Source organism: Hippopotamus amphibius, chromosome X (genome assembly GCF_030028045.1).
Source record: "Hippopotamus amphibius kiboko isolate mHipAmp2 chromosome X, mHipAmp2.hap2, whole genome shotgun sequence".
In the NCBI taxonomy this organism is placed as follows: Eukaryota; Metazoa; Chordata; class Mammalia; order Artiodactyla; family Hippopotamidae; genus Hippopotamus; species Hippopotamus amphibius.
The window spans coordinates 129,011,591-129,029,731 of NC_080203.1; the positions used below are offsets into that span (position 1 = coordinate 129,011,591).

The window sequence follows — 18,141 nt, forward strand, 5'->3', positions numbered from 1 at the left end:
TGTTGCCACTTTACCGAATTCACTGATGAGGTCTAGTAGTTTTTTGGTAGTGTCTTTAGGATTTTCTATATATTATCATATCATCTGCAAACAGTGACAGTTTTACTTCTTCCTTTCCAATTTGGATTCATTTCTTTTTCCTGTCTGACTGCTGTGGCTAGGGCTTCCAGTATTATGTTGAATAAAAGTGGCAAAAGTGGGCCTTGTTCCTGATCTTAGAGGAAATGCTTTCAGCTTTTCACCATTGAATATGATGATAGCTGCAGACTTATCATATACGGCCTTTATTATGTCGAGTTATATTCCCTCTATACCCACTTTCTGGAGAGTTTTTGTCATAAATGGATGTTGAACTTTGTCAAAAGCCTTTTTCTGCATCTACTAACTTGATTGTGATTTTTATTCTTCAGTTTGCTAACATGGTGTATCACATGGATTGATTTTTGAATACTGAACAATCCTTGCATCTCTGGGATAAATCCCACTTGATCATGGTTTATGATCCTTTTAATATATTGTTGGATTTGGTGTGCTAGTATATTGTTGGGGATTTTTGCATCTATCTTCATCAGTGATACTGGCCGGTAGCTTTATTTTTTTGTGATGTCTTTAGTTTTGGTCAGGGTGATGGTGGCCTCATAGAATGAGTTCAGAAGCATTCCTTCCTCTGCAATTTCTGGGACTAGTTTGAGAAGAATAAGTGTTAACTCTTCTCTAAATGTTTGGTAGAATTCACCCATGAAGCTATCTGGTCCTGAACTTTTGTTCACTGGGAGGTTTTTTGTTTTGTTTTGTTTTTTAAACTCTTTATTGGAATATAATAGCTTTACACTGTTATGCCAGTTTTTTCTGTACACCAAAGTGAAACAGCTGTATTTATACATATATCCCCATATGCCCTCCCTCCCACAACTCCCTCCTGCCCTATCCCAGCCCTCTAAGTTATCACTCATCATCGAGCTGATCTCTCGTTTGGAGTTTTTAAAATATTGATTCAGTTTCATTACTGATAATTGGTCTGTTCATATTTTCTATTTCTTCTTGATTCAGTTTTGGGAAATTGTATGTTTCTAGGAGTTCATCCATTTCTTCTAGGTTGTCCAGTTTATTGGCATACAATTGTTCATAGTAATCTCTTCTGATCTTTTATATTTCTGTGGTGTCAGTTGTAACTTCTTTTTTTCATTTCTTCTTCTTCTTCTTCTTTTTTTTTTTTTTGCCATGCTGTGTGGCATGTGGGATCTTAGTTCTCCAACCAGGGACTGAACCCATGCCCCCTGCATTGGAAGCATGGGGTCTTAACCACTGAACTTCCAGGGAAGTCCCCTTTTTTTCATTTCTGATTTTATTTATTTAGGCTCTCTTTTTTTCTTGATAAGTCTAAACGTTTATCAATTTTATCTTTTCAAAGAAGCAGCTCTTAGTTTTGCTGATATTTTCTATTGTTTTTTAGTCTCTTTCATTAATTTCTGCTCTGATCTTTATTTCTTTCCTTCTATTAACTTTGGATTTTCTTTGTTCTTCTTCTAGTTCCTTTAGGTGTAAAAAAGAAAAAAACCTCCTAAATGCAGATTTTCAACTGTGAGATGAGTCAGTGCCCTTACCCTGTGTTGTTCAAGGGTCAACTGCAGTCATACTTTTGGTACACCTGTGGGTAGAGGTGAGCTCTTCCCTAATGCTGTCATCTTGGCTACAATCCCCTGGAGTCTGATCTTTTAAACCCTGTATGATTCCATTTACACAAAACATCCACAGTTGAAAAATTCGTAGAAACAGAAAGCAGATTGGTGGTTGCCAGGGGTGGGAGAGAGGTAAGGGAAAGTGAGTGCTAATGGTTATGGGGTTTTACTTTGGGATGAAAGAAACATTTTGGTACCAGAGAGAAGTGGTGGCTGCACAACATTGTAAATGTACTCAAAGTCAATGAAATGCTCGCTCTGAAAAAGTTCATTTTACGTGAATTTCATGTCAATAAATTATTTTAGAAAAAAAATTAAAAAGTAAATCAGATCATGTCACCCTTGGATTCAAAACTATCCACCAGTTTTCCAATGGTCTCAGAGAAAAAGTGAGAGTCCTGAGTGGTCCCTGTATGATCTGGCCCCTTGACTCCCTCTATTCTCAGCTCTGATGCCTCCCTCCCCCAATCTCGCCCGCACTTGTAGCTCCCTGCACCTGAATGTCCCTCCTCAGCCCCACACAAGGCTCCCAGCTTCCTTAAGGACTTTGCTCAAAAACTGCCTTCTCAGTGAGACTTCTATGACCTTTCATTTTAATTGTAAAAAACACACAAAATTTACCATTGTAACCATTTTTCAGTGTGCATTTCAGTAGTATTAAATATACTTACACTGCTGTGAAAGAAATCTCTAGAAATTTTTCATCTTCCCAAACTGAACTCTGTCCCCATTAAACAACTCCCCATTTCCCCATCTCCAGCCCCTGGTAACCACCATTCTACTTTTTGTCTCTATGAATTTAATTACTTTAGGAAACTCACATAAGTGGAATCGTATAGTATTCATTCTTTTGTGATTGGTTTATTTCACTTAGCACAATGTTTTCAAGCTTCATCCATGTTGTAGCATGTGACATGGCTTCCTTCCTTTTTAAGGCTAATATTCCACAGTACATATATACATTTTCCTCATCCATTCATCTGTCGATGGACACGTGAGTTGCTTCCACCTCTTGGCTACCGTGAATGATGCTGCTATGAATGTGAATGCGCAAGTATCTCTTGGAGACCTGCGTTCAATTCTTTTGGATGTAAATCCGAAAGTGGAATTGCTGGATCATATGGTAATTCTATTTTTAATTTTTGAGGAATGTCCATACTGTTTTCTATAGTGGCTGCACCATTTTACAGTCCTGATATTTGTAGATACCATTTTATATTTCTAAATGTAACCCTTTCTAAAATGATAAATCTTTCTAAAAAACGCAAACCCTGCTTCCCTACCATCTCAGTCTTCAGTAGCCCCTTTGACTATCTCACATGCTGCTGTATTTTACTGATTTACCCTGTTTGTTGCCCACAGGGCAGGACTTTCCATTTGTTTCTTTGCTGTTGCATCTGCAATGCCTAGCAGCTATTACATGCATATGGAAAGAGAGAATGCAAATGCAGTGAAGAACTAACAACTGCGGAGTGCAGGTGAAGGGGATACAAGTATCCGTTGTACTATTCTAACAACTTCTCCGTAGATTTGAAGTGCTTCAAGATTAAAAGTTGAGGGAGGAGGACACACCAAGCTAGCCTCCCATAGCCATTCCCCCTGACTTGGGCCAATGCTGTGAAGGTCTTAGAAAGCTAAATAATGGCAGTGACCGGCAACCTCTTGCAGAACATCTCCTCCGGGGGCACTGCATGGGCTATAGCACAGGAGGCTGCCAAGGGGCAAATCTCACTTCTCTCAGGACCCATGTTTTGGAGTGAGATCAGGGGCTGTGGTGGTAAGATGTTTTGATGCATTGAATAGTTGGGAAACAAAGTTGCACTCGAGCATTGATCCAGTGTCTCCCAACCCCACTGCATTCTTAGACATTTGTCACCATAAACCTGAAAGACTTCCTCACTGGAGATATGGTGCTGGGCACACTAGCATTGGGTGAACAGAAGGGCCAAAAGCATGCTTGTCTGTTCTTAATGTCACAAATGGAGAAAAACCACAAGCGTCCAAAAACTTAGGGACCCACGAAACATCCTGAGCCACCTGTGGCCCTGAAAATGGGAATGGGTCGTCACCAGATGGCACATGAAGGAGTAAAAATCCACCCTTTTCAGTTGTCTTTTCCTTCTAATTTAAAGTAGACAGACATTTCCATGGTGCCTGCTGTTAACAGATCTGAGGCCATTCACTTCAATTCCCTCATGAAGGGCACACAGCCCCTCCTTCCAGGGGAGCGCCTGGTGCTGTGAGGCAAAACATCAGGGGCTCCATCAAATCCTTTGCCCTTTTCTACTTACCTTCAGAGGTGGGGGCTGAAGTTTCTCAGGGCTGTAAGGATCTGCCTGGCCAGCAAACGTGTGTCCGTGGATGGAGTCGACACCAACGCAGCAGGGCTCTGGATGCGGGGGGCTGGTCTGGGCGCAGCTGCTACAGCCACTGTCCACCGAGTCAGCCTGCCAACTCCTGAGGGCGGACATGGCAAAAGCCCCCAAATTGCTCATCAGAGGACTGACTTCACTGCTGCACTCAGAGCACAGTAGCAGAGACACCCAATATCTGCTTCCAGTGATTGAAGATGGCTGCTTTCTCATAAAATGAAAGGCACTTATGTTTCCTAGGGAAGACAGTGCCTTTCATGAACAGGGTCTGTCTGTCTGTCTGTCTCGCCCAATTGCAGTCACTGAAGATGCCAGGATCCCGGAACCCCCTCCCAGCCCTCCCAGCTTCCTGCCCATCCCTGAACACACACCGTTCCCCTCTGCCATGCACTTTCCCTCCGGAAAATAAATTCCTCTCGAAAAAAAATCCATAGAGAGCTATTAGGAAGAAGTAGCAAGCTTTGGAAACATGATGCTCCTTGTGGAAAATCGTGGAAGTAAAGCAACAAGAAAGTGCCTCCAGAAAGGATCTGCTGGAAAGCGACTCACTCAGGGTGCCTGCCTATCTCAGCTATTCCTCTACTGCAGACACGTCTGCCCTGAGTCAAGGGTTCGCCCACAGGCTGCTCCGGCTAAGACATAAAGGGGCATTGCATGATTCCATTTCTATGAAATACCCAGAACAGGGAAATCCCTGGAGACGGCACGGAGATGGGCGGTTGCCAGGGCCTGGGAGGACTAGGCAGACTTCTGATGGGTATGGGGTTTCCTTTCAGCATGACGAAAACGCCCTAAACCTGAGTGTGATGTTGGGGGCACAACTCTGTGCCTGCACTGAAAACCACTGAACTGTCCACTTAAAGGGGTGAAGTGTATGGTAGGGAGATTATATCCCAACAAAGCAGTGAATAAAGAAAAAAACAAAACTTAGAGGGCCCTATTGTATTCAGTCTGGGCAGAGGGAGTCCCTCAGCAGTCCCCCTCTCTTTAAGAGAAATTCAGGAACAGAAGGAAAGGTGAAAAGCCTATGCATAGAGCTGGGGTCAATGTACTGCCCTTATGCAGATGGGCATACAATCCCCGTGAGAATCCTGACTTCTGGGCAAAGGTACCGAAGGGTCGCCCCGCACATTCTACAGAGGCTAACACCTCGGCTGCCGGTCCCCAGGAGGCCGTGCTGCATCTCCCCCGAGGGGCTGCCGCCGCGCTCACCTCTCGGACACAGCCTCGGCCTGCTCCTCCTTGCGCTCCATCTCCAGGATCTCCTCCTCTGTGTACTCCAGCTTCACCCGCTCCTCGGCCAGCTCTCTCTCCACTGCCTGCAGCTGCGCTGTGGTTCTCGCCAGCAGCACCGTCACTGCGTCCTGCGGGACAAAAGGGACGTTCCTGAGAAGCAGCCGAGGCCAGCAGCGTGCGGGCAGCAAAGCGGAAAGCAGGCGGTGAATGGCCCGCGGGGAGCATCCCTGCTGCCAGGCTGGCGGCTGTCCCCGGCTGCTCTCCAGAGGGAAGCGGCTCACCCCCAGCTGACAGCAAGACAGTAAGTTGGTCTTTCCATGTAGCTCTGAGGACTCAAGTTTTAAAGCAACCAACGCATCACTCATGATCATGAACATTAAAGAACATTATCATGAACAGCCACACACATCACTACAGTCTGTGTTTTATCACTTCCCTCGAAACCCTGCTTCCTCATCGCCACTGTATTCTAAGATTAAGTCTACACAGATGTTTCTTAGAAACAATGTCCCCAGGAAAAGCCTGTCTCAAAGCCAGGCCACCTACTGTCTTCCTGGAGGCGGCAGGCGCGGGGTCCCGGGAGTCGCCATCTCCAGGCCGCTCGTCCATCCGCCGGGGCGGCTCCGGGCCAGTGAACACCTGGACCGAGTACCAGTGCAGCTGCATCTCGCTCGAACCATCGTAATCGGCCAAGTTAATCTGAGCAATGCCCTGTGCGGTATTAAAAAAAAAAAAACAACAAAAAAAGGCAGAACAGGCCCTGAATGACTGAACCTTAACAACCGAAGGGCATCAAGGTCACCCTTTAATCTTAACCACTGCTATTCAAAGGAGTGCAATAAAATGAAAGTCATCGCAAAGGATCCTAATGGGGGTGGCTCCTCACTTGCTTGTTCAGCCCAATCAGAAAGTGCCAGCAGGGGAACAGGGGCAGAGAATGGACAACGTGGAGCAGCGGGTCAGGCTCAGGGTCTGCCACTCGAAGAGCCACTGATTCTCGCAGGAATGTTTGAAAAGAGACAGGACCAGTGAAACTCTCCAATCTCTAATTCTGCCGCTGAAGTGGGGGGGTGGGGGGGGTGGGCAAGGGGGAAAATTCCAACTTTGGGAAGAAAACACCTCGCTTCCAAGCCCCGGCCCTGCACTGGCTGGCCGGAGTGAAGACGGATTGCTGACCTGCCAGGTTGTAGGGTTGCCAGATAAAATAGAGGGCATCTGGGTGAATTGCAGTTCAAATAAACAGATTTTTTAAAAATATAAGTATGTCCCAAATATTACATGGGACATACTTACACTAAAAGGCATCCATAGCTTATTTGAGATTCAAATTTAACTGACCATCCTATATTTCCATCTGCCAAATTTCTCAACCCTACTTACTAGTTCCCAGGACTGAAGAGGGGGATAAATGCAGAAGCCGGTGCAGAAGAGTTTTGCTGAGATCAAATATTTAAATTACAGAACACTTGACAAGATAAGGGGTTTTATCATCCCTTTCTGTCCTCCCAGCTACAGAGATCACTTGCCATCAGGACAATTTCTACGTGCCCCACCACAGGACACAGGGGAGGGAGGGGGAGGGGATGGGGAGGGCGCCGTACCAGCAGTTCTTCCTGCAGCTGCGGATTCACTGAGCAAACGTATAACTGAAGGGACTTCAACGTCACCATGCTTGAATGCACAGGGATTCTGAAAACTTCATTAAATATCAGGGGGGCTTGCAATTCCAGAGCCTTAGAGCAGTAAGTGTTTGGCGTGCCGGAGTCAAGTGGGGGCAAATAGACGCGGATGTGTCTGGAACCAAGAGAGGAAGGAAAAAGCAGACAGAGGCAGCGCTTACTGACACATCTGCACGTGACACGCATGGACCACATACGCATGCAGATACGCTGCCCTGTTCCACTGCCCATGTGCAGAATTTTAACATCTGGAAAAGATCCTTTTCTCAACTAAGAGTAACCCAAAGAACTCACGTGCCCCTGGAGATTAGGGGAAAAAACCCATTCACAAAGAGAAGACTTCCAAGTCAGTGGTTAGGACTTGAGAGGGACTCAAACAGAGGTTCTGCTTTTACCATCTTTGTGGGAAAACACCTGCACTGATCTCTCCACGGCCCCCTGGCTCCCTCTCCAAGCTCTGCCTGCCTCGCCTCTCAGACTGCTCACCCACCTGGGCACCCGCCGGGCTGGGCTCCCGGCTCTGTCCGCCCCCAGCATGAAAGCCAGCACCCAGGAGGAGCTCCAGCATTGATGGAGCAAAGTACACCACCAGGGCAAGCAGAATCCCAGAGTGAACCCTCAGCCGCTGAAAACCAGGCAGCTTCCAAGGCCTTTGGGAGGCCAGTTTACAGACAACTCACGGAAGGGGAGGGCAACGTTGGGCCTGAACACCCTTCACAGGTGGGTTCACCCGCCAGGGTAAGCGGGACCGCATCCCACCATCGGGCACCCACGTCCCTGCTGGGGACAACACGGACTTCCTCCTCCCTGCTCAGATAAGGACGCCTGATCCCAGCCTGAGGCCTGTTCAGGCACCTCATGGGGTCACAAGAGCTGAGTGTGGCTGTGTCACCACCCAGCCTTGTGACCAGGATGGACATTTTAAGTCCAAACGCTGCCGATAATGGGCACCCGGCACTTGGTCCACACGGCCGCTGCACATAATCGGCCTGGTTCTATGAACTCCACCCACCTCAAATAATAAACCAGCCCCTTCTTAAAACTTACAATCCTTTATATTTCACACAGACATTCCCTGGTGTTTTACTCTAAATTCGGGTTCCAAAATAGTCTTTTCCCTCCCCAAACTGCCAAGCGCAACAGGCCTGCCCGTGGCGCCGTGTGCAGGAGGGCCCTGGGGAGGCCAGCACTGGCCGGACACAGCCCCCGCTGGCGCGGGAGCTTACATTTTGCACTCTTCCTTCACCACCAGCCCGGCAAAGTTCTTCAGTTGGAGCACGTTCACGAGGAGACACTCACTGGCACTGTCGTGCCTAGAAAATAAAACACAAGTTCACAGATTGCAAATTCCCCACGGTGGAGAAATCCTTCTGCTTGGACTATTGCAGCGGTCCTCACCCCACCCCCAGGGGACCTATGCAACGTCTGGAAATGTTTCTTACTGTCACACTGAGTGTAGGGGGCTCGTGGATCTAGTGGGTGGAGGCCAGGGCTGCTGCTCAACACCCCAGAGCGCACAGGACGCCCCCAACCAAGAATGACCCAGCCCGAATGTCATGAGCGCCAACCCTGAGAAACACCCCACTAGGACGACAAGAGGGAGCAAAAGAAAGCTGCTGGGATGTGAATATCCTGCCTTGCGCGTCTGAACACTGCTGGTTACTGCCGTTATAGGAACTGTAGCTAGAAACCAGAATGCTTAGTGTTACAGAGCGCCTGGCTACCTGCCGTGGGAGGAGGGAAAGGGCTGTGCTATTCGCACTGTGGGAACACAGGCAGCTCCGTCCATAACTTCCCCGAGGGCCTGACTGGGCCCAGGGCTTTTGGTGCCCCTGAGTCTCCTCCCAGGAGCCTCCGCTCCACGGGGTGACAGTCCCCAGCTGTGCCTCGGTGTTGGAGGATGGCAATGGAGCCGCTCTTGCCCATCTCTCCTTCCCGCCGCCTCTGTTGCTGAGACAGCAGAGGTTGGGCCCGGGGGTACCCAGGCCGGGGAGCAGCACCCAGACCACGCAGGTCCCTCCATCCCTCCTGTCCTGTGTGTGGAGGTGTGAGTCGCCGGGCAGGCCCCAATCTACCCATTGTCTTTACGAGCAACCAGGAAGGCGTCTTCTGTACTCACAAAAATCCAACGTGGATCCGGGGCCCCTCGTTACCGCAAGCGTCTCCAAGCGCAGGCTCGTCAGCATCCTCACTCCTGAGCACAATCGGAAAGGCACTGCGTTATTCCAAGGGGACCTGGGTACCGTGGGCTCAGCAGCAGCTCTCTCACACTAGGGGTGCTTCTCACTGAGAAGGGCTTTAGTAAGTTGCAACATAAATAAATGCTTTAAGTGACTGAAAGGGCACGGCAGGTCCCCAGGGTCCATGACGTCATCTCCCAGGGTACCTGCCAACAAAGTGGTGTTTTTGCGAAAATAACTGCATACCTCTCGAAACCACATGTGATATTCAGGACAAAGTTCAAAAACATATACTTTTAAAAGGTTTGCAGGGGGAGTTCCCTGGCGATCCAATGGATAAGACCCCGTGCTTCTACCGCAGGAGCACGAGTTTGATCCCTGGTAGGGAAACTAAGATCCCGCATGCTGCATAGCACAGACAAAAAAAAAAAAGTTTGTAGTAAGTGAAATATGTACAGACACCTCAGGTGAAAAAATGACATCAAAGGTTTCAAACAAAATAAAGCCCAAAATCCCACAAGGTGAGGGAGGGTTGGGGGGAGTCAAGAGAGGGAGGGAATACGGGAATATGTGTATAAAAACAGATGATTGAACTTGGTGTACCCCCAAAAAAATAATAAATAAATAAATAAAATTTTAAAAAAAATCCCACAAGGGGTTTTGTCCTTGCAAAGTGATTCCTCCAGCTAAGAAAGTGGACAGGGGGAGCATCCATTTCTAGTGAACGTCCCTTCTAGAAAAGCAGGTCTCTCTCGCACACTGGTCCTCCTTTTCCGGCTCTACTGGGCTCATGCCTTCCACCCCCCAGGGCCAGACACAGAGCAGTCGTCTTAGGAGCCCGAAGCCATGCCAGTCCCCAGACGCCACCCGGGAGCAGAGGGGGTCCGTGGGCATGCTAAGGGCCCCTCCTGCAAGGAGAGAAGCCAGAAGAGCTGCACCCCGGAGACACACAGAGTGTCAAGCCAGACAGGTCTCGGCAGGGGTACCTTTTGGGAAGTCAGCCTGGGGGAGGGGAGAAGGGCAGCTTCTAACCTTTTGGTGGGAGGTTCAAATACGCCACTGTCGCTGGCCAGCGAGTAATCGGACAGGCAGGCAGACACGTGGCGCGCTCTCCGCTCCAGCCTCTGGGCACTGTCTTCTCGAAGGGTCACTGCTGCAAGCAAGAGACATGGCCAGGCTCAGGAGGAGACAGTGCAGGAGGCTGGGGCTGAGCAGAGACAAAGGCACGAAGTGGCAGAGACAGGCCAGCACGTGCGCAGATGTGTGTTTACAAGCGCTCGGCTCAAGTCTTTTCTTATACGGAAAAATGGAAGAAACAGGCTTCCGGCTACTTCTTTAAAAGCTCTTTTAATGATCATAAATCGCCTTTCATCTCCTTAATGAGTGCACAGGACAGAAGGCCCTTGGTGGGGCACTTTGAGAGAGTGTCACATGGGAAGACCAGGAGAGAGATGTCGTCCGGACTGGACAGCAGCTCTCTTGCTGAGATGTGGGAGGGGGTGTTTCCTCGTTGATGCGGCTTGGTATTCTCCATACTTAATACAAGAAACATAGGCTACACTGCTTTATAATCAGAAAACAGAATTTGAAAAAATCATCAGATAACTCCTAAGAAAATGGAGTGACTTTCAAATCAAAGGACACAGATGCACCCAGACTCGGCCTTTGGCAAGTCTCAGTCTCTATGACCCCTGTCTCCCTAACTGCAGCGTCCTCCTCAGCAGCCCTGGGGCCAGACTGGCTTCCAGAACTGTCTCCTGCGATTAGAAAGAACCATCACTGGGCAGCTTCTTTTTGTCTGTTATCTATTTTAACCAAGAGCCAAAGACAACCACTGACATTTTCCCTATTACCATTTCATCAACTCTTTCTAATTCTTCCCTCACAGCAACAAGTTCCTTTTAACAAAACCAATACAAACAAAACCAGCAAACAGGCATGCTGTCTCCCTCTGTGAAATGTAAAGATGGACACAGGAGCCTCCACGCTTCTGAGAGAGATACACACGGTTAGAACATGGGCTTAAACCATGAAGCCCCAAACCGCGCCTCATTCCGGCATCACCAATGCCTCTTGTTAATAATGCAGGTCCCTCTTGTCTTTCTACTTATCTTCGGTCATCTAAGCTTTAGAAATTGAAAATCTAGACATTTGCACACCCCTATGTTGAGGGAAATGGCAAGTCCACCAGTGACCATCTCTCTTTTCAACCAAATTATATTCACAGAACCATTAAACCCAAACACATTCAATGGGGTACAAGACAGACAGGGTTGTGGCCTTTGGTACAAAACAGATATCGGCTGTGGCCGATGTTAACTGCAGACAAAAGCCGACCTTTCAAAGGTCTGCAGCACCCAGCCTCGGGGCCACAGGCTCCGCCTCGGTCAGGGGCAGAAGCTGGCTCTCTCCTGGGTTGCCCAGAGGCATCGACTCTCAGATCGCAGATCGCGACTCCCAAGTCCAGCTCTGCTCGTCATCCCTGTCCCATGGAAGGACCCAAGGCTCCCAGCTCTGAACAGAAAACACAACTGCTCACTACTTCCATTCCCAGCCCTGCCACTCAGCCTTACACAGCTTTAAGGAAGTAACACCACGCATGATCCAGTTAACCTCCAGGCAACCCGACTCTGACAAAATTTCTCTCTCATTGCAATGAAGGTGGATAAAGAGAGAAAGGAAATGAGGGAATCAATCCTCAGTGATCCAGGGCTTGGCGCTTTCTTGGAGCAACTGGATGCAGGAGCTGACAGAAGGAGGTACAGTCAGCAGTTGCCCTGGGTGAGAAAAAAAGCACACGGCAGACCCCACACTACACACTCCAACCGTCTGCTCTTGGGCTTCAAGGCAAAAGTGGTGGACAGTGGGGAGCAAAGCCAGTGAAGTAAGGAATAAACGTCTTCCACACATTCAATTTATAAACCTCTGACCTTTCCATCACTGAACACAGACAGACACTGAGACCTAAGGACAACAACACTGCTTGACGAAAAGGAAGAAAGTATAACGAAAATCACATCGTGGGCAAAGCTGCCAGTTGGCATACTAAAATAATGAAAGCATTAAAGTCTGGGAAAAAATGCAAGGAGGAAAAAATATTTCAAGCTTTTGGAAAAGTCCTTACACAACTTTCATCGCCAGGATGAATACCGTTGAAATGACAATAACAATAATAAGAGTAACTGCTGAGCTACAAAAAGCACAGCTATGAGCTATGTCCTTCTTGACCACACCCCGATCATCCTAAATACGTTGATTCACTGCACAAAGATGTGGCACAGCCTGACCAGCAAGGCAAAGGGGAAGTCCAAGGTCACTTACAGTGAACGTTTCTGTCACGCCGCATGAGAAAAGAGATAAAAAAAAAAAAAAAAAAAAAGCACAAAGTGAAAAAACTGCAGAATTAAGCCAACAATTTTAAACAGGGTAGGAATGTAATAAAAACATTAATAAACAGATGAACAAAGTCAAAATATTTATGGACTTATATTAGCAAATACCAGTGGGAAATAGGAACGGATTTCAAAATCATGACACATTTGACTTTTAAAATCTGGGGAAGATAAAACTTAGTAAACATGTGAAAACTGTTAAAGATGACAGTCTACTTCCCCACTCTCCTGCCCCACATTCTGTCCCCTTAGATTGATTTAAAACACAACGGGCAATTCTGAATTTTACATTACTAAAATCTTTTCTTGCTAAAGCTTGCTTGAGTCAAACTTACACTGTACTGTTCTTAGTCAGACTGGAGAGTGGAGGGGACCACATGAACTCGGGTGTCAGAAATGAGGGGTGGGGTTAATATAACAAGTACTGAGATCCTCACCAACTTTATGAAGCTGCAATGATTCTAGGCTTAGGCATTCCCACAAGCATCAAGGGAGGCAAGGAGTCACTCTGTGTCCATGCCTGAAGCTGCTTACCCAACCCAGCCCTGAGAGAGCACCCACCAGGGCCCATTCACTGTGTCAAGTAGTTTGTAAGAGCCCATTTCTACTCAGAGTGTCATCTATGAATGCTCCACCAGGTGGCAGTATCTGACCATAAGCACAGACCTCCCAGCCTAGGAAGCTTGAAGCTTTATAACCACCACAAAGTGGGAAAGAAAAATAAAGAAATCAGGATCAGAAATTAAGTCAGCTCTTCTCCCCACCCAGTCTTTCCCCTGGACCAAAAGCGATGTTGGACCTTGTGTGGATTTTCTACATAACTGATAATCTTGTAAGTCAACCTTTAAAGAAAAGTTGGTACTGGAGGGGGGAGAGGGAAGAGGCACTGAGAAAAGGAAGCTTGAGCAACAGCAGATGCACAATTTAGTCCTTATTTTGTATTTTCTTTTTGAATGACAGGAATAAACAGGGAGCACTGAATCTGTGATTACAACAAAGAACGAAGTGAATAAAGCACACGTGAATTACAGAAATGACGTATCTGGGGATATGAAAGGTCTGTTTGCAAACACAGAAGGGGAGACACCAAAATAATAGAGATGCCAAAAAGGCCTGGGGCTGCCTCAGAACGTACTGAATCTCTGGTTAAACACATAAATGCTATGAGAGACTATTATCTTACACATATATAATAACTCGCATGGTTATACATAAAAAAACTGACGGGTAACAGAGTGGTGTTGAATGGAAGAGCCCATAAAGATCACCTCATTCAAGGGCATGGAAGCTGAGACTCGGCCCCATCCAAGGATGCGCTCAAGATCGCACAGCTAGGGAGTCAATGGGGCAGGGAACAGAATCTGGATATAAGCAACTAGATTCGAAGCCATTTCTGCTACACCACCCTGGTTTTGTATTCACGTTTTATATCTACCCTTTGCTGCTAAACTACTTAACAGTACGTGACCAGAGTTTCTTAGCCTTTGCCCTCTTGACATCTTGGCTGGATCAGTTCTTTGTGGTGGGGACCATGCTATGCACTGGAGGATGCTGAGCAGTGCCCCTGGTCTCCACCCACCAGATGCCAGTAGCACCTCCCCACCAGCCCCTCAGTGTGACAACCGAAAATGTCTGCCAAGTATCTCCAGGGGGCAAAAACACCCCTGGCTGAGATCCACTATGCTATACAAATTTTCTAGTGTTCGCCTACATGGAACGTCTAAAAACAGTTCTGCTGTGCAAATGAAAATAAAATGGGGTGAACTTCAGGAATGAGAAGCCTGTTTTGATCTTCTCTAAAAATGAAGAAAGTTAAAGTCGCTAGAGGTTGGCTCACAAAAGCACATGAGGTCAAGATAAGCAGGGTTGAAGCCCACACTCTGCTCTGTGCACCAGCCACTGGCCAGAACACTCTCTAGAACAGCAGTTTGGTTTTCCACGTGGGCTACAAGCTGACAGACCCTGGCACCAAGCAGAAGCTGAATTAACATCGACTGGAAGGATGGAATTCTCATGGCTACATGTTTCTCAATTTGATGAGCAGCAGAGAAACGGATTTGGTAGAAAGGACTGATGCTCACAGGCCTGTCTTTTCAACCAACGCCAATTATTTTCACTTCCCCTGTGACAGAATTAAGTCCTTGAAAAGTACAAGGACAAAGGATGAAGAGATGAAGTCACAGGGCCAAAGGAAGTAGAGATTTCTGCGGAGCCATAGCCAGACAGCAGTTCCCGGGCTGTCTGAGACGGGCACACACAACATTCCATCTGGGCACACGCCCCGGAGAGTTCATTCTTTATCAGCGTCTGAATGTGGAGGAGTATGTGGTTCTTATCCTCATTTTCAACAACTAGGTATACTCTGAAAACAAGCCTGGGAGAGACTACTTTGCCAGTTTCCATGACATTTCAAGCACCCAGGACAAAAGCACACAGAGCGAGCGGCGGCCTCGTCCCCTGCACGGTCCGGACCTGAGGGCTCACCAGGCCACGAGGTTCCTCCCGGAATCGAGACCTTTCCTCCCCGGCCCGGGGCACCCACCGGACTCATCAGTACGTACTTGCAGCCGTGGGAGCGGCAGCCGCTGGCGGTGCTCGCTCGCGAGGTCCTTCCCCGTCCCCGGGGCCCCCGTGCGGCGGCAGGGACGCGGCGCCCGGCAGGTCTTCGTCCCCCACGGCGGAGGCCTGGGCCCGCAGCCTGTCCGGGGCGCCCGGCCCCGCCGCCTCCAAGCCGTCCCCGAGCTGGGCCAGGGGTGAGTCCCGCGAGGCCGGCAGGAAGGGCGTGTCCAAGGGCGAGCTGGGCGGGGACAGCGAGGACAGGGAGGAGCGCGAGGACAGGGAGGCCAGGGACTGCGGCGTGTCCAGGGAGCGCCTCTGCTTGTGCAGGCCCGCGGGGCCCGGGGCGTCGGCCGAGGGGGCGTCCCGGCCCAGGGAGTCGAAGGGGACCAGGTCGAAGCGCAGCAGCGGGCCGCCCTCGGCGTCGGGCTTCTCGTACTGCGGGAGGCCGTAGATGTCGGTGAAGCTGATGGAGCTCAGGGAGCCCCGGCTGGAGGCCAGAGAGCCGCGACTGGAGGCCAGGGAGCCGCGGCTGCTCCCCGAGGACACGGTCAGGGTGCTGGCCGACAGGCTGAAACGAGAAGAGCAGCCTGGAGCCCGCGGCTGGAGCCCGCTCGTGCCTCCCGCGAGCCGAGCCTCCGGTCTGTTCCACGAGGAGAGCAACCCCGCCTCAGCCCTGCCCACCCCAGTGCCTCTTTCAACACCTCTGAGCCACCCCAGTGCCTCTTTCAACACCTCTGAGCGTTATTTCCTTTGTTTCTTTGAATGTCGGTAGAGAGCAGTCCTTAACGTCAAGGACTCCTGCCCGAGTTCAAGTTCCAGCTCCAACTCAGACTAGCTGAATGCATTTGGTCAAGGGCTCTGCCCTTTCTGAGTCCCCCACCTTCGCACCGGGTGCTGTGATAGTAGCAGTTCCTGCCTCAAGGAGGAGAACAGAAAATAATACACAGAAAGCCCTGGACTCTATGCTTCGCAATACAGTAAGTACTTGAAAACCGGAGCTGTTACTGAGCATCCAAATCTGATTTTAAAGATACTCATGCCTTAAAAAAAAATCAAAATAAAAATGTATGTGTGCATACATATAGCTGGATATATACACTCCTGATGCTGTGAGCTATAAAATCCTTGGATAAATCTGACTTCTGATTCATTATTCTGAAGTCACATTTGGTTCTCCTATTCCCTGTCTCATATATGAGCAGCTCCTCTTAAAAATACCATGTAGCCACCTTCCCGTTCTGTGTTTACAACCACTTCAGGTTCCAAATTCTGGGAGAGAAAACCAAGCTAAAGGGAATTGTGAAGTTAATGGGCACGTCATTATAAGATGACCGTCAAGTTACCCACCTTTGTAACTGGGACTGGAGATAGGACGTTAGGCGGGTGGCTTCTTCCAGCTGCATCAGGAGACAGTTTCTTTTTTCCTGAAGTAGAATCCTGTAGGTACGAAAACAGTCCACTGGTAGATTTCAAAGATGGCAAGTATATTTTCCTAACAAGAAATTCAACTATAAATTCCTGCAAACTAATTGAGGTATCAATGAGTAAATTCTAAAAAGCACATCCAGGTCATAAAAACCAAGATAACACTGTTTTTGTCTTGCTTAAAAATGTACCACCAGCCCCCTGAACAGTGCCTGAAAACACTGCAGAAGTGCAGCGCATGGGTGGGTAGGTGGATGGACAGATGGATGGATAGATGGGTGTATGGGTGGATGAGTGGACAGATGAGTAGAAAGATGGATGCATAAATCAATGGATGGGTGGCTGGATGGACTGATGGATGCGGGGGTCGGGGGACAGACAAGCAGATGGATGGATGGGTGAACAGGTGGATTGGATGGACAGATAGTAGACAGGTAGATGGGCATATGTATGTGTGGTTGAGGTGCGTGGGAGGATGGGTGTGGGTGCATGAACAGATGGATGGGAGACTAGACTAGAAGATGGATACAAATACACAGCATGCAGTAATCTACTGGAATTCCTGGAACAAATCAGATTCCCTCATTCTAAGCCCCCTTCCAGGCAAAATTACATGCATTCTAAAACCTACAGAATTAAAAGATCAAACACAAATAAAATAAAAAAGCAACTGCCACAGCATTGGAGGTAGTTTTCTTCCTACTCTTTCTCTTTATTATTTTCTAAAATGAATTTTTTTCCATAGCACTAAGCCCACTGCCTAGAATAGAGCCCGACATGGATAGGCACTCGATAAATGGTTAAGTGAATGTACAAATGAGTATGTTTGCTTCTAGAACAAAACAGTTCTCGTTTACAAATCAAAATGATGGCATTTTAACATGTGGCAAAGTAGGCACCCTAAAAACAACTGCTCTTTCCTTTGAAAGAAGAAAAAACTTGCGTCCCCCCAACCCCCAGTAACATTCACTAACCTGGCTCAAAGTTTCCGACAACGATGCCACGGAAACCAAGACAGGCAAAGACTGGGCCTGGCCAAACAGCTGGCACATGTCACCCCAGGACGCCTACCTCGGTCCCTTTCTGCCTGGCTCCCTCCTCCCAGACTGGGTCTCTTCTAACGCCCTCAGCCTGTTCCCAAGGAAAGCCTCCCACCTCAGGGCCCTAAGCGGCAGGGAGAAATGGCCCATGTTCAGCAGGCCCAGAACATAACCACCGAGGGAACCCTCATGGGGCACTTGGTCCCTTCACCAGGCCGTGAAGGTGCTTATTAGCACCTGTGCACAGCCCTCCTTGCCCAAGGCTGTGTAGTGGCAGAGTCAGGAGACACCTGGGGCCAATTCAGTGCCAGTTGAGGGCCCTGTGCCCCAGGATGCAGCTCCCAGGCTGGTCCCACGAAAGACCCCATCAGGTGAACGAGCTTGGGTGACCCAGGCCCTGAACCCAGGTATCAGGGTAAAACTGGCTCTGTGGGATTCCACAGATTTGTACCCTGGGACCACAGCACTACCACACACTGATTTCCACGTGGCAAGGGCAGAAACAGTCAAGGCTGTGTGGGTGTGGGGTCCTGAGATGCACAGGGTGTTTGTGGGACTGAATCCACCCCGTTAAGAGAA

General features: G+C 48.6%; 1 protein-coding gene across 4 annotated transcripts in view; it reads right to left on the bottom strand.

Moving 5' to 3' along the window:
- WWC3 (WWC family member 3) overlaps positions 1-18,141 on the bottom strand; it is a 128,568-nt gene that overhangs the window by 13,066 nt on the left and 97,361 nt on the right. For all 4 annotated transcript variants that reach the window (XR_009050270.1, XM_057718094.1, XM_057718095.1 and 1 more), the window contains 9 exons: positions 16,445-16,534; positions 15,100-15,665; positions 10,179-10,299; positions 9,086-9,160; positions 8,193-8,279; positions 6,889-7,081; positions 5,834-5,998; positions 5,264-5,415; positions 3,971-4,136 (listed from right to left, as the gene is read on the bottom strand). Coding sequence is in view for 3 of the 4 variants with exons in the window: in XM_057718094.1 (XP_057574077.1) it covers positions 3,971-4,136; positions 5,264-5,415; positions 5,834-5,998; positions 6,889-7,081; positions 8,193-8,279; positions 9,086-9,160; positions 10,179-10,299; positions 15,100-15,665; positions 16,445-16,534 (1,615 nt within the window). In the remaining variant the exon portion in view is untranslated. The remainder of the gene's footprint in view (positions 1-3,970; positions 4,137-5,263; positions 5,416-5,833; positions 5,999-6,888; positions 7,082-8,192; positions 8,280-9,085; positions 9,161-10,178; positions 10,300-15,099; positions 15,666-16,444; positions 16,535-18,141) is intronic.